Source organism: Anabrus simplex, chromosome 6 (genome assembly GCF_040414725.1).
Source record: "Anabrus simplex isolate iqAnaSimp1 chromosome 6, ASM4041472v1, whole genome shotgun sequence".
NCBI lineage: Eukaryota > Metazoa > Arthropoda > Insecta > Orthoptera > Tettigoniidae > Anabrus > Anabrus simplex.
The window spans coordinates 251,063,990-251,081,289 of NC_090270.1; the positions used below are offsets into that span (position 1 = coordinate 251,063,990).

The 17,300-nt window shown below is 37.0% G+C and overlaps 1 protein-coding gene across 6 annotated transcripts in view; it reads right to left on the reverse strand.

Moving 5' to 3' along the window:
• Opa1 (Opa1 mitochondrial dynamin like GTPase) overlaps positions 1 to 17,300 on the reverse strand; it is a 229,102-nt gene that overhangs the window by 206,903 nt on the left and 4,899 nt on the right. For all 6 annotated transcript variants that reach the window (XM_067149273.2, XM_067149272.2, XM_067149269.2 and 3 more), the window contains exon 3: positions 12,073 to 12,208. In XM_067149273.2, coding sequence (XP_067005374.2) covers positions 12,073 to 12,208 — 136 coding nt within the window. The remainder of the gene's footprint in view (positions 1 to 12,072; positions 12,209 to 17,300) is intronic.

Here is a 17,300-nt window from a genome sequence, read left to right on the forward strand (position 1 = left end):
TACACTGATTAATGTCCATGCGCCAACAAATGAAAAAAAACAGGACAAATAAAGAGGAAACTGAAATGTTTTGGGAGGACCTTGAACAACTGATTTCAAATATCCCTGACAACCATGTTAAAAATATGCTTGGAGACTTCAACGCAAAAATTGGACAAGAGAGAAAATATTGCACAGTGGTAGGTAAATGGCCAGCACACAAATTGACAAATAGAAATGGTCAAAGATTAATTGAGCTTTGCAGAGACCATGGGCTTATTCTTGAAACCACAAGATTTAAGATAAAACCACACAAATTAATGACCTGGAAATGCCCTAATGTTAAACTGGGCAAGTTTCAGATAGACCACGTAGCAATGGATAAAAAATACCATAGAGAAATTTATAATGTCAAAGTCCTTCGTGGGGTGGACATCGATTCTGATCATTATATTTCAAAGATTAAAATCAAGTTAACCCCAAGAAAACATCACAAACCATCTAAATTCACTAGAAGGAGGAAATATGACACCAGCTACTTAATAAATAATGCTGTGTATACAGAGAGATCCAAAATACCTCTAACCGACGAACTGGAAACGATTATTGATAAACTAAAAAATATTGCTGAAGAAATTGCTCCTATGAAAAGGAGAAAGAAACACGCCTGGTGGAATGAGGAATGTGATATGGCAATACAGAAAAGATACAAAGCATGGCTAAATGACCAACAAAAGAAAACGGCACAATCTTGAGATGAACTAACTATTGCTAGAAGACAAACGGCCAAAGAACTTAGAAGAATCAAAAGAGACCAGCAAAAAGAAAACCTAGCTAACATAGATGAATCATTCAAACAACATAAGACACAAGAATATTACAGGACATTTAAACAATATCAATCAGGATATACTCAACCTACACTCATGATGAGAAATAAACAAGGACAACTAGCACACAATAATCAGGAAAATGCCAAAATTCTAGTTGATCACTTCAAAGAATTACTAAATGCTGAAGACCCAAAAGAATACCTAGAATTTTCACCTGATCCAAAAAATAAAACACGCTTAGACAAGGTTATTCCACCAGATTTCCATGAGGTATTTCAAGCGATTAATTGGCTCAAGAATTATAAAGCTGCAGGAGAAAATCAAGTGGTTGCAGAGCTGTGGAAGAATGAAAATAAACAAACACTTCAAAACCTACACAAACACATCATAGACATATGGAACTCTGAAAAACTGCCTGCTGAATGGAATACAGCTATAATTCATCCAATACACAAAAAGGGGGATAGACTGGATCCAAATAATTACGGAGGGATCTCTCTACTTGATATCACATATAAGATCCTGTCTAGAATTATCCTCACGAGAATTCAAGAACAGCTTGACCAAGAACTTGGAGAGTATCAGGGAGGATTTCGACCTGGAAGAAGTTGTCCTGACCAAATCATTAGTCTTAAGTGGATTATGAACCATCAAAGAATGAGAAACAAAAGCTAGTTATCACTTTTGCTGACTTCAAGAAAGCATATGACAGTATTCATCGTGAATCATTACTTAAAATCCTTAAAGAATTTGGGTTACACCAGATGCTCATTAATCTCGTTGGTGTTACCCTCAAGAACACTACAGCAAAAGTTAAATTCCGAGGAGAATTGTCTGAATCATTTGAAATCCGGACAGGACTTCCGACAGGGGGATGGCTCACCAATACTGTTTAACTGTGCATTGGAGAAAGTCATGCGAGAATGGTCTAAGAAATGTCGCCAAACATCAAGATTGGCAAAAATATCAAACTCAATCAATCAATACTGATCTGCATTTAGGGCAGTCGCCCAGGTGGCAGATTCCCTATCTGTTGCTTTCCTAGCCTTTTCCGAAATGATTTCAAAGAAATTGGAAATTTATTGAACATCTCCCTTGGTAAGTTATTCCAATCCCTAACTCCCCTTCCTATAAATGAATATTTGCCCCGGTTTGTCCTCTTGAATTCCAACTTTATCTTCATATCGTGATCTTTCCTACTTTTATAAACGCCATTCAAACCTATTCGTCTACTAATGTCATTCCACGCCATCTCTCCGCTGACAGCTCGGAACATACCACTTAGTTCAACAATGATAAAGGTTCATGAGTTCTATTTTTGGGCTTATGCCGTGTAAATAATTATAAAACACACTCAACGTTTCAAAAGGAACCTTGCCTTTCTTCATCAGGAGACCAAAGAGAAGAGAAACGACGTATTGATGGTTGCTAGGAGAAAGCAACAAGGAAGCTACAAATGGTGCCCAAAGATGTAAAGGGGACGCCATTTTAGCCCAAGAGACAATGAATAGTGGCAGCAGAGCATTACTCTCTAATGGTTCTGATTATAGGTAGCCATGATTCACTGAGGTTGTAACCTGTATCGCGGTTGAAATTATCTGGATGTTTACGTATTTCAACCGCCTCCCTGATAATTCTTGGGCGATATTGCTTTATACGGGCAAGAACATCCACTTCTTGGAACAAGACATCATGACCAGGTGTTAGGGCATGGTCAGCAACAGCTGATTTATCAGGTTGGTTGAGTCTGATACATCTAGTATGTTCTTTGATGCGAGTACACACTGTTCTCGAAGTCTGCCCAATATAAACCTTGCCACAAGTACAGGGAACTCTGTAGATACCAGGTTGTTGTAATTTAGGCAAACTATCCTTAGTTGGTCGCAGGAGTTGTCTAATCTTAACTGATGTTCCAAAAACAGTTCGTACATGGTACCTGCGTAAGATTTTAGCAATACGATCCGTCGTGTTATGTATGTAAGGTAGGTAAGCAGTTCCTTTTACATCTTTTTTCTTAACAGACGTCCGATTATGTGCCGATTTCAGAACCCTTGAGATCAAAGCTCTGCTGTAACCGTTGCTCTCAAAGGTGGTTCTCAAGGTGTTAATTTCCTCTTGTAGATCTGACGCTTCACAAATCCTCCTGGCCCTGGTAGTCAGAGTTCTAAGGATACCATGTTTCTGGGCAGGGTGATGGTGAGAATCTGCGTGGAGATATCTATTGGTGTGTGTGGGCTTACGATACACGCTGTGTCCTAGAGATCCATCCTCTTTCTTGGTGACGAGAACATCCAAAAAAGGTATCTTGCCGTCAGATTCCATTTCCAAGGTGAAACAAATGGAAGGGTGCTGGCGATTAAGGTGATCCAGAAAGTGACCAAGATTGTCTTCACCTTCCGTCCATACGACGAACGTATCATCCATAAATCGCCACCAGATCTTCGGTTTGCAAGGTGCCGACGACAAAGCTTTCTCTTCGAAGTTTTCCATGAAGAAATTGGCCACAACAGGAGAGAGAGGACTTCCCATGGCCACACCATCTGTCTGTTCATAATATTTCCCATTCCATAGAAAGTAGGAGGAGGTCATGCAGTGATAGAAAAGCCTTGCGATCTCTTCAGTAAAGATATCATTAATGAGAGACATGACACCGTCAACAGGTACTCTCGTAAACAGAGACACCACGTCGAGACTCACCAAGATATCGCCTGGCTGAAGTGATATAGTTTTTAACTTCTCAATGAAGTGTGTGGAATCCTTAATATATGAAGGGGTGTTACCTAGGCGTGGTTGAAGAAGACTACCTAAATATTTCGAAAGGGCATATGTCGGGGAACCAATCGTACTGATAATAGGCCTAAGAGGAACACCCTCCTTATGTATTTTGGGAAGGCCATACAGTCTCGGAGGAATGGCATCCCCTGGAAGGAGACTCTTTGCTGTATCTTCTGGAATAGAAGATTGCTTGACCAATTTGACGGTCATATTTGAGTAGCGAGTTGTGGGATCACGACTGTTAATCCTGTATATAGGATCAGCTAACAAGGACGAGATCTTGTTGTCATATTCATCTTTATCCATCACCACCGTCGCGTTACCCTTGTCAGCGGGGAGAACGATTACATCAGAATTGTCCCTTAGATCTTTTAGCGCCCGGATTTCACCTTGTTTTAAGTTGGACTTAGGTGGATTAGCGGTCTTGAGAACTTTGGAACATTCTTGTCTAACTTCCTCAGCCTCTTCAGGTGTGAGGTTATGTACCGAGGATTCTATAGATGTAATAAGTTCCTCAATTGGAATTCTTCTAGGCGCTACAGCAAAGTTGAGACCTTTAGCGAGAACTGCCTTTTGGGTTTCATTCAAAGGCATACTGGATAAATTTACGACAACTTTGTTGGAATCGTGTCTAATGGTATGTGGTTTCTGCTTCTGACATAACCTTTCATATTTGGAAATATGCCTGCCCCTAACCTGATCAAATATGTTGTTGGCTTGCACTGCAGTAATACGGTCAAACACCTTCCATAATTCCTCATCTACGAAGTTTGAGAGGCGTAGATGCAGCTGTAGTAACTCCCTCGAGACTGAACCCAACCGCTTACGAGTCTGCTGTATCCTCTCTATCAGTAGCGCCTTGCTAGTACGACGATAGATTCTCATAGCTTTTGGTGTTCTGAAAGTATGCTTCAACATAACAAAATTTGGTAGTATATCATGGTCCCGGCATCTTAGGAGAAAAGTGAGAGAGGAAATAAGACACACCTTCTTGCGTCGTAATCTACTAAATTTAGACATCGATCGAAAAATATCCTCCCCATAGAGGTTTCTAATATTATCATTTAGACTTTCACGGCCCGTGTAACTATTCATGAGTTCTATTTTTGGGCTTATGCCGTGTAAATAATTATAAAACACACTCAACGTTTCAAAAGGAACCTTGCCTTTCTTCATCAGGAGACCAAAGAGAAGAGAAACGACGTATTGATGGTTGCTAGGAGAAAGCAACAAGGAAGCTACAAATGGTGCCCAAAGATGTAAAGGGGACGCCATTTTAGCCCAAGAGACAATGAATAGTGGCAGCAGAGCATTACTCTCTAATGGTTCTGATTATAGGTAGCCATGATTCACTGAGGTTGTAACCTGTATCGCGGTTGAAATTATCTGGATGTTTACGTATTTCAACCGCCTCCCTGATAATTCTTGGGCGATATTGCTTTATACGGGCAAGAACATCCACTTCTTGGAACAAGACATCATGACCAGGTGTTAGGGCATGGTCAGCAACAGCTGATTTATCAGGTTGGTTGAGTCTGATACATCTAGTATGTTCTTTGATGCGAGTACACACCGTTCTCGAAGTCTGCCCAATATAAACCTTGCCACAAGTACAGGGAACTCTGTAGATACCAGGTTGTTGTAATTTAGGCAAACTATCCTTAGTTGGTCGCAGGAGTTGTCTTTTTATCAACACATGGAACACAAATTAACATACGCACTTAGTAAGAAACAGGATACATTGAATAAGAAATTGAATCATTTAATAGACACACAAATACGTCGTAGTAAACAAACGAAACAAGAACAAATTAAGGGCCCATCGGACAATGTCACTCCCACGGTAGTTAACTTGACCAAGGTAAAATTTACGGAAGGAGAGAATGACCTACTTAAAAGGGGTCCAAAATACAATTGGCCTAATAAAGATAGAGAAATAGATATCATTAACACAGTTGCAGAAGCGGAGGCGAACATATCAAAACTCCCACGCGATGTACAAGATGAAGTAAGATTGGAGTTAAAGAAGAAATTACCCAGACTGGCTAAAGAAATTTATTCCAATTTTGATCCCAAACAACAGAAAACAATAAAAAACATGAAATCGAAAATTGAAGATAACAATATTATAGTAACCAAGGCTGACAAGGGGGGTGCGATCGTTTTGATGGATAAAGATACATATATCAAAAAAACTGAAGATTTTTTTGATAATAATAAATACACATTAGTAACAAAAAATCCGCTAACTAAAATTCAACGCAACTTAAAAGCCTTACTTAAAAGATCCACATCTCTCTTTACTGAACAAGAACAATTAAAACTTGTCAATATGAATCCTAGGCTCCCGGAAACTAGAGCTATGCCCAAAATACATAAAAAAGATATTCCGATTCGTCTGATTATCAATTGCCGTAATTCTCCCACGTATAAAGTCTCCAAATACATTCACAATTTTTTGAAAAGACATTACACTTTTAATAATAAACAACCATTAAGAAATTCCATTGACTTGTGTGACATTTTGCTTGGATTTGGCGTACTTCCAAACCAGATGATGTGTTCGTATGACGTAGTGAATATGTTCCCGAATATTCCGACAGATAAAACTGTTAATATCATTCATGATAATATTTGTAAACACAGTAATCTTAGTAAAATGGAAGTAGAAGAATTCACTAGATTGTTAAAGTTCGTATTAGACAATAACTACTTCACATTTAACAATAATATTTATAAACAGAATGGATTAGCAATGGGTGACCCAATATCGGGCATCCTTGCCGACATATTTATGGATTCAATCGAACACAATGAAATAATAGCAAAAATTAAAGGAATAGATTTATGGTTGAGATATGTAGATGATACATTTGTAATCATAAACAAAGATGTCACTAATAGTCAAGAAATCTTAAATAAATTAAATGAAATCGAACCTAATTTGAAATTCACGAAAGAAGACGAAGTCGATAACTCATTGAATTTTCTAGATATAACAGTTACGCGTAAGGTTAACACTTTTGATTTCCAAATATTTAGAAAACCGACACAATCATCTACAACTATAAACAATTCCTCTTTACACCCGAGTTCACATAAACAAGCATCTTTTCACAGTCTAATTTATAGAGCATTTAGAATCCCTCTATCTCCCATGAATTTGAAGAAAGAATTGAATTATATTAGATACCTCGCTAAACAAAATGGTTTCAAAATAGAAATGATCAACAAATTAATCAATAAAATTAAGAACAAATTATCTACGAATCTGATACCAGAAAAGACCAAAAAAACTGAGTATGCTACATTCACTTTTAATAATCCAGCTATACACCAGATTACTAGCGTATTCAAGAAACATAATTTTAATATAGCTTTTAAAACTACTAATACTAACCAGTCCATATTCTTTAATCATAAAAAAGTTAATTATGATAAGAATCGTTATTTAGGATCGGGAGTATACAGACTTAAATGTACTCAGTGTAATTTTTCATATGTTGGACAGACTGGGAGAAATTTTATGACAAGATACATGGAACATGTTAACGCGGAAAAACATAGGAAATACTCAGCGATGAGTTTGCATATGAGGGAGACTGGCCACAGATTTGAATCCATAGAGAAAGACTTAATGATAATTAGAAACATACAAAAAGGAAGAATGCTGAATGAATTAGAAAGTTTATACATCTATTTAGATCAGACGTACAATAAGCAAAAGAATCTCAATGAAACCACGGACAATAAAAGTATGTTACATGAATTAATGCCGAAATTTTTAAAGTCAGTTAGTTCGAATAAATTTAGGATACCTAATATATTTAATTCTTCAAACCCTAATACTCCTCCCATACCTACAGATATTAGGCCTACTTCCAGCAATGCAGTTGACTCCGCCCCTTTGTCAGCCTCGTCACATTTGACTCCACCCATCCTCTCCTCCCTTCCGCACTCCCCTATTCCTTCCCCTCCGAGTTCGCTACCGCCTCTGCAGCACAGTTATAACACCAGACTTAGAGCCAACAGACGGGCAGCAACCAACTCAACAGTAGTTAAGAAATAACAACTTCCACTTACATGTAAGTCCTCATCTGTTTCAAAATTATGTAAGACTGAATTCTCTCCTTACGTTCAATTTCTTATTTCTTCTTTTCCTTTTCTTACAGAAAACTTATTTCTGCATCTGTTGACATTTTCTGGCAAGGATTCAGCCATTTTATTACCTACCGGTGCTAACGGCCTCTTACAATTTTTCAATAGATGCTTCTGCCTTACTTACTACGAATTTCATCAACGGCCTTGAAAAGATTGTATTCATGACAATCAAGTATATGCTTGTGTACACGCCCTCATGTCGTTGGCTTTTTATTACTACCACTTTGATTTTCCAATATTTTATATGAACTGTTTTAATTCGAATTTTAATAGAAGTTTTAGTCTCTGACAAGATTATAGTTTAATCATAAGACAGTTTTCCATTAGCATCTTTTTATTTTATCATTTTTCACAATTTTATTGTTCTGAATTTTAAGAACAGACTAAACTTTTAACTTCCACTTTTTATTTTAGTTGTATTTTTGATGATTGTATTTAACGTCCACTTTTAATTTAGTTGTATTTTTGATTATTGTATTTAGGCTGAAGATGCCCTTAATTGAGGGCGAAACATGTCCCATGTAACTAAGAATTTAATTATGTAACAACTATACGTGATAATATAAGTATTGAATAGGTGGAATAAATTAAAACACCTTTATCATTGTTGAACTGTTAAATTTTCAATACGGACCTAAAATGAGGTTTATAACATGTAACATACCACTTAGTCGAGCAGCTCTTCTTTCTCTCAATTCTTCCCAACCCAAACATTGAAAAATTTTTGTAACGCTACTCTTTTGTCGGAAATCACCCAGAACAAATCGAGCTGCTTTTCTTTGGATTTTTTCCAGTTCTTGAATCAGGCAATCCTGGTGAGGGTCCCATACACTGGAACCATACTCTAGTTGGGGTCTTACCAGAGACTTATATGCACTCTCCTTTACATCCTTACAACCCCTAAACACCCTCATAACCATGTGTAGAGATCGGTACCCTTTATTTACAATCTCATTTATGTGATTACCCCAATGAAGATCTTTCCTTATATTAACACCTAGATACTTACAATGATCTCCAAAAGGAACTTTCACCCCATCAACGCAGTAATTAAAACTGAGAGGACTTTTCCTATTTGTGAAACTCACAACCTGACTTTTAGCCCCGTTTATCAACATACCATTGCCTGCTGTCCATCTCACAACATTTGAGGTCACGTTGCAGTTGCTCACAATCTTGTAACTTATTTATCACTCTACAGAGAATAACATCATCCGCAAAAAGCCTTACCTCCAATTCCACTCCTTTACTCATATCATTTTTATATATAAGAAAACATAAAGGTCCGATAACACTGCCCTGAGGAACTCCCCTCTCAACTATTACAGGGTCAGACAAAGCTTCACCTACTCTAACTCTCTGAGATCTATTTTCTAGAAATATAGCAACCCATTCAGTCACTCTTTTGTCTAGTCCAATTGCACTCATTTTTGCCAGTAGTCTCCCATGATCCACCCTATCAAATGCTTTAGACATGTCAATCGCGATACAGTCCATTTGACCTCCAGAATCCAAGATATCTGCTATATCTTGCTGGAATCCTACAAGTTGAGCTTCAGTGGAATAACCTTTCCTAAAACCGAATTGCCTTCTATCGTCAATTGTCTAGCATTTGCAGATGACGTTGAACTACTTGCAAGTAGTGTGGAAGAGGCTAAACTCCAAATTGAAGAATTAGAAAAAATAGCAGCAAAAATTGGATTACAAATCTCCTTTGAAAAGATGGAAATGATGCCATCCTTCAAAGTGGAAACATCATCTATCACACTGACTAATAACAAACAAATTAAGGTTGTTAATAAATTTATAGAAAGAAACCTGGACTGGGACACAGTGTTGGAGGAGTGGTGGAAAGACCGAAGAAAGTGGAGAGGAACCATATTTGCCCCTACCCGGCTACAGCTGGATAAAGGGAAATGATGATGATGATGAATAAATTTAAATATCCTGGAGAGATTATAACTTGGAACTTAAAAGAGAAAATATTAGTTGAAAATAGAATTACCAAATTAAAACAAGCACAACACATTACTTGGCCAACCTACAAGAAGAAATCTCTCTCGATAAATGCAAAATTTAAACACTACAACTCCGTTACTTAGCCTGAAGCAACCTATGCTAGTGAAACCTTATTCAATTTGAATACGAAATCAACTACAGATAAATTAGAGAAAATGGACAGACGAATCATTAGAAAATTCTGAACAAAAAACACCAAGTAGATGGACAATGGCGATTACTACCCACTGAAATTGTATACCAGGAGACCGAGTCTATAATAGATACAATGCGGAAAAGAAGAGTTGCTTGTTTCTGTCACATATCACGACTACCAGAGACTAAGATACTTAAAGATTTATTCAACTACTTTTGGAAATGTAAAACTAAAAATCACTGGTTCAAAGAAATCCAAGAAGATTTAAATGAATTAAGCTTGACAATTCAACAAATTGAAAACAGAGAAGAGGATCCTGAGAAATAACAACGTGAGACTTAAACTGAAGACCTATACACGCAAACAGTACAACAAAACTGATGAAGAACGGGCAGCCAGGTCAGAGAGCATGAAACATTTCTGGGAACAAAAGAAGAAACATCAACCAAATTTGTAACCAATATTCATAAGACTTGACTGTATATAGATTGATTTCAGTGCTCCAATGTGGGCATAAAATAAAAATATCTTAAAGACCGAATTGTTGCTGCTGCTGTTTGAAAATAATTGAGAAATTATATAATGTCTATTACATATGAACAAATTGTTTCCATTCACATATTTTAATCACATTCTTTCTCAGAGTAGTGTTCTAACAGTTTGAAATTTGCCTATATCGATATCTTCCCCATAATGATCCATGCATCATAAAAAATTGGTTTAAGAAAATATAGTATTAATTCTTTCAGACTGAGAATTAAACTATTTATGGATTAAAGAAATCTTGTTCATATGAAATGATTAGGAGGCCGATCATTTCAATTCGGGTGAATTATCTCTGAAAATAAAGCAGATGATCATACTATGTTCCCGCACATCGTGCCACTTCTCTCACATAATGTTTAGTGTGAGTAAGAGGCTTAGAATGCTAACACAATATACTATTTTTGAACATAATTTCAACCATGTCACCCAGTTACACCAAAACTGCTATCTCTGGCCATTACACAGACCTCATGATAACAGTACATATAGCTTCCTCCAGGGTGCATTTACATTCTCCAAATTCCAGGGCAATTTCACTCAGATTTAATTTTAATTATAGTAAATACAACCTTTATGCTTTCAAGCAATCCAGATTCACAAAAACCTTGCTCTCAAAAATACATTACTTTTTTTTAAGTTACATTTATTCGTCTGGATTATCAAACAACCAATCTTCTGCAGCAATGAACCTTGGAACTTTGCACCAGAACAATTTTCGTGCTCTGGCATTCCAATTTGTAAAAAAAACTGGCAAAATCAAATTCTGCTGACTTTTTTTTTTTTAATATAAAAATCTTAACTTTAATAAACAGGTAAAAATTTTGAAGATAGTTTCCTAGCGCAACTCAAAAGGGAAGTAATTTATATTTCTTTGTAGGCAACAACCAAGTACATTCTGTTTGCTATCCAATGTAACTATAAGTGTCAGTGAACCGAGCTGGATCAAATACAAGCACCAGTCTCCTCACCTAGATAGACCTATTTTCTTCAAGCTTCCCACTTCTAATTCCCTAATTGGCTGAGTCAGTGACATCATGGAAGCACTTTATTCATTTTCATTATTGTTTATAACTTGACCACTGTACATCTAAAGAAGGGTAGCTCATTGACCCTACCAGATCAGTATATACAACTTGGAAAAATTCCTCAAACTTAAAAAGTTTGAAATTTTCCTACACATTCTCCTTTTCAAAGCATGTTTCCAGTAACAAGAGCATCCCATTTTGACTTTGTGAATAGCTCTTCGGGCCAGCCCTGATGCATGCCTGCCCAGATGCCTCAGGTCGATTCCTAGCTAGTCCACGGATTGAGGGCCAGAACAGAGTTCACTCAGCCTCACGAGACCAACTGAGGAGCCGTTCAATATGAGAGCCAATGGACTGGTCATAGAAACCAAGTAATTCGGCTGAAACTGATCACGCAGCACTCAATATCTACAAGCCATACAGCTGTGCAGCAGTAGTCTTGGTAGGCCAAAGACCTTAACAGGCTGTATGTGCCATGAGAATGTTTAAGCAGCTCTTTGAAGTTACAACCAGTAATATTTCTATCTCTACTACTTCCTGTATAACAGAACTTACAGCTTGACAAGTTGAATTTAGGAGCACTGATGATTAATCTTACCAATCTCCATGCTGTTGGACACTTTTTCTCTCATGTCCATGAAGGAGCTCCTCAGAGAATTCCACTGTTCTGTGTCGGGGAGATACTCGTCCAGCCACTTCATGTCGGGCAGATTCTCCTTCCACTGCTCATATGACTAAACAAACAACAACGGATTCACTCACAATGTTCACAAAAGACAAATTATTAGTGTCGTATTATTTTTAAATGTTCCAAACCTTATTACACTACAATGGCAAAACTTCAATAAGCAAGGTTTAGGCTAAAAGTGGTGCTGAAAGGAGTAAATATTTCAGAATCATACCTAAACAAATTTGAAGGATAGTTACACGAGTCTCTTTTAAATGAACTATACAATAAGGAGCCTCACATGAGACCGCTCCAGTGTGATGTTCTTTCGTTGTTAAGCGGCTTAGTTGCTAACAATTATAAATCATGATACCAACTGTTGACAAGATGTCTAGTCAAGTGGCTTGTAGTGACACTCTATTGGTCTATGTCATTAGGGATGCATAGCAGAGAGCCTCCCCAACAGCTAAGCAAGGCACCATTACAACAATTTTGCTTAAGGGGAGACCAAGATAGGTTAAACCAAAAATAACATTTTTCTGCTTTTTGCTGTTTATTGTACAAGGAGCAGTGTTTTTGAACACGACCACGTTATTTTCCAGCAAAACTTTATTAAAATGCTTCAAAATTGCATTTGACAAAAAGTGATGATTTCTGTCATATACAAACTGCCTGGTGTAACTGATATGACTGAATTCGAAACGTCTTTACTAAACTTCCAGGCTATTTATGAACACATAATCATTATGGGTGACTAACTGTAACCTGCTTAATACAACTCATGACAGTAAACGATTAGTAGATTTGTTTACTACTTGTAACATGACTATTCTCCCGCTACAACCCACGAACCACGTGTATGCAACAAACCGTTCATCACACACACTCATAGATCTCATTATAATGAACAACCCAGGTAAAGTAATAACGCATGGGCATATCCCTGTACCATCCATTTCGACCCACGACCTTATATATTTATCATATTCCCTCAAAGTGCCTAAATATAAACCCAAGTACATAACTGTTAGAAATACGAAGGACTTAAACTTGGATTACTTGAAATATGACTCTTATCAACTTCCGTGGGATGATATACGGAGTCTAAATGATACTGACGCTAAAGTTAACTTGTTTAATACGATGGTAAAGAACTTATATGACAGACATGCCCCCAAATGTCGAATAAAGGTTTCTCGCCCTTCTTGTCCATGGCTAGATGATGAAACCAACAGAATGATGGCCACCGTGACTCGTTATTTTGACATTATAAACAAACCCTAGACGACACAGACTTCGAATCTTACCGCATCTTAAGAAATCGCACAAAGCAATTAATCAGAAATAAAAAAATGTGCATATTTCAGGAATTTAACTAACAACATAAATTTTAATCGTGCATGGGACCAACTCAGAGCTCCGGGGATAGGAAAACATCAACAGAGACAGACAACTCCTGACATTCCACTTGATGAACTGAACGATTACTTTAGTAGAATAAATATTCAACCTACACCAGTTAACTGCACCGACTCACTGCCCACCCCTCCATCCAATCCACCATTCACATTCCACAGTGTCACAGAAAATCAGGTTAAAAAGGCTTTGTACTCGATTAAATCAAAGGCCACAGGTGTAGATGATATTCCCACTGGTTTTCTACATAACATTATGGGTGCTGTCCTGCTTATACTGACGCACATACTGAACTATTGTCTACTAAACGGAACTTTCCCAACTGTCTGAAAAACAGCCAATATTATACCGGTACCTAAGAGTTTAGACCCACAATCACCCTCTGACTATCGTCCGGTGTCCATACTCCCTGCGCTTTCTAAAGCCTTTGAACGTTTAATATATGAGCAGGTTATGGAGTACCTAAATAAAAATGCTCTTTTGGACCCTTTGCAGTCTGGATTTAAGAAGGGGCACAGTACCGCGACAGCACTTTTGAAGGTTACTGAAGACATTAGAAATGCTATGGACGAAGGACTGCTTACTATACTTATCCTTCTTGACTTCAGTAGCGCCTTTGACACTATAGACATTCAGACTATGATAAAAAAAAATGGAACTGCTAAATTTTGACCTGGCTGCACTTAAGTTTCTTAGTTCTTATGTGAGTAACCGTCAACAGCATGTAACAGTACACGACAAGATCTCTAAATGGAAAATTAAACTTAGTGATGCCTCACAGGGCAGTATTCTAGGGCCCTTACTTTTCTGTATTTATATCAATGACATACCATCTGTGACAGGAAATAACACACACCACCTCTATGCTGACGATCTTCAGATTTATCGACAGTGCAAGACTTCGGACTTAGATGAAACAATACAAGATATTAACAATGACCTCCGACGATTCAGTATATATGCACAACGAAATTCTCTTATACTAAACTCCACAAAATCTCGGGCAATCATAATTGGAACACGAAAATTACTGCACTGCTCAAACAATATTGCAATCCCGCCTATTCTACTGAATGGTAACATTATTCCCTACAGTAAAACAGTTAAAAATCTTGGCGTAATTATAAATGAAACACTTGATTGGTATGATCACACGAAAATCATCTGTAAGAAGATTTTTTGAGCGCTTCACCCTCTTAAACGGCAAAGAGATGTATTTCCATTTGAGCTTAAGGCCAAACTAATACAGACACTGGTTCTCCCTATTCTTGATTATTGTGACGTTGTACTAGTTGATATGACAAGAGAAGAAACACTTAAACTTCAACGAGCACTGAATTCCTGCCTGCAATTTATTTACAATATCGGGTACGATGTTCATATTACCCCATACTATAAGGCTCTCCCATGGCTGAAGCCTGATAAACGTCAGCAGCTACACATTTTAACAATGGTATTTAGAGTACTAGCTGAAAGTCAGCCACTGTATATTTCTTCTAAATTCACCTTTTTATCATCATTTCACAACTTAAATACACATTCCAGATCCTCACTTCCTATTCCAGTGCACCGCACAAATAAAATTAATAGATCGTTTGTAGTGACCGGCGCCAGATTATGGAATTCCCTGCCAGCTCAGGTCAGAGAAACTAGCTCTTTACAGCGATTTAAGGTCACCTGCCGGGACTACCTGCTGAGGACAGCTAACTGAATGGCTGAAGTATGAATGTGTGCGCGCCTGAGGATTAGTCATTATTGAGAGTTTTTACTATTAATTAGTTTTATTAAGTAATGTATTTAAATTTGTTCTCAATTCTATTAATTTTTTGTTTGGTTTTAACCATTTTAAATATCGCAATATTTTATTTATGATTTTGATTTGTATGTGGTTAAGTGGAAGAGAGAGCCTCAAGCCCTAACTTCTCCACTGGAAAAAAGGCATTAATAAATAAATAAATAAAATGAATAAATAGCCAATGACATTTCTTGCCATGCACCTTTCTCACTACAGGGTTGTTTGGTAAAATAATGTTCCATGTTCTTCGGGTTTCATAAGTGGGGACATTAAATGTGTCGAGAGGCCCATCACCTTCATTCAAAGTTTCCTGCTTGTATCTCTTATTTCTGACCTGTTGTGCGGAAAGGGACCTAAAGACAGATTTTTTTCATTTTTGAAATGTTTGATTTTCTAAAATTGGCATAAGATACTGAGCATTTTAAAAAATAGTTCATGCTTCTAGGTGCAATACTTCAGAAGATATTAATTATTAACTTTTACTATTAAGAAAACTGTATTTTGAGAAAAACTCTATTACAACTTTCAATAATTTTCTTACCAATTGTACAAATTTTCATGACATTGAGTGGCAAAATCTCGAACTGTTGCATAACTTAGTTTGTTCAGCAGACCCATAAGTAGCGCAAGAAGTCAAAACATAGAAATACAACTTTTGTTCAGCTCTGCTGTAAAATCTCTTTGCCAAGAATATGAGTCAACTATTTTGGGAATTTAACACAGCAAAGATAAGGTTTACAGTCTTCCCTTAATACTGTTGGTGCCACAGTTGGTAATCACATCTATGTTGAATTCTGGGAGTGACACCATATTTTATAAGTATCTGCCAGAAGCAGTGGCTGTTCACATGAGCTTACAAAACGAAAAAAAAAATTCAGGATTACATTTGGACACCCATTGTTGGCATGAAAAATATATGTGTTGATAACAGATACTTTTTAACTACATACAAACTTAAGTGATCTGCACAGTACCAGCTGGATATTTTTCTTTGCTTCATCAGCAAAGTCATTACATAAGCTCGACAGTGAAAACTATGGAGTGAATACACACGGAGTGAGAAAAGTACACAACTTTTGTCGTAAATGAAACTGCAAGACAAAATTAGACTGTGGTGAGCAACTGATTATTGGCTTGCTTACAGGAGGCCTATGTATGCCAAATGAAGCAAGGCATAGATATTTGATTCCAGTTGGGGGTGAGGTATGAGATTAACCTGATGGATTTAATACATCTTTCTTTTCCTTTCTTGTAATGTCATTGATGTGCATGATAGCCTGGAATTGTACACAGTGCTAAGTTTTCCACTTTTTGTGTGTTTATTGTAGTAACAGCTATCGAGTATTTTCTGTATATATACAGTTTGTAATTTTCCCTTCATATGTGTAAAAGCCTACATTTATACCATATCAGATATCATAATTGTGTGAAATACGATGTTCAATTTTCAATGATATTTCTTTAAATGTCATAAAGGACTATATACAAGCACAATGAAAACTGTAAACCATTTTTCAGTTCTCTTCAATCATACTCTCCTTTTCCACTAAAGGAAGCCATTTTACAACTTAAAATCTTAAAAGCAAATCAAACATTTCAGAAAAAGCTAAATAAAAAACTCCATAATAGTCTAAAAGCACAATCAAGTGCCATATTAACACTTTTAATCACATTTAAAAATCAGTAACGACAATTTGTCTATTTTGGCCCGAACTCCAGCCAACACTTTTATACTTAAAAACTCGCTCATTCACTTTGTACGAGAGAGAATGCTTTTGGATATTGGGCGTGTTTTATGGACGAAATTGAGGAAGCCCTTAGGAATCCGAGAGGAAAGCTCCATGCGACTTTCGTGGACTATACCATGGCATTTGACCTCATAAGCAGGTCCATGATAATAGAAAAGCTTGAAGGGCACATAGGGGAAAACCACATCACAAGAATTATT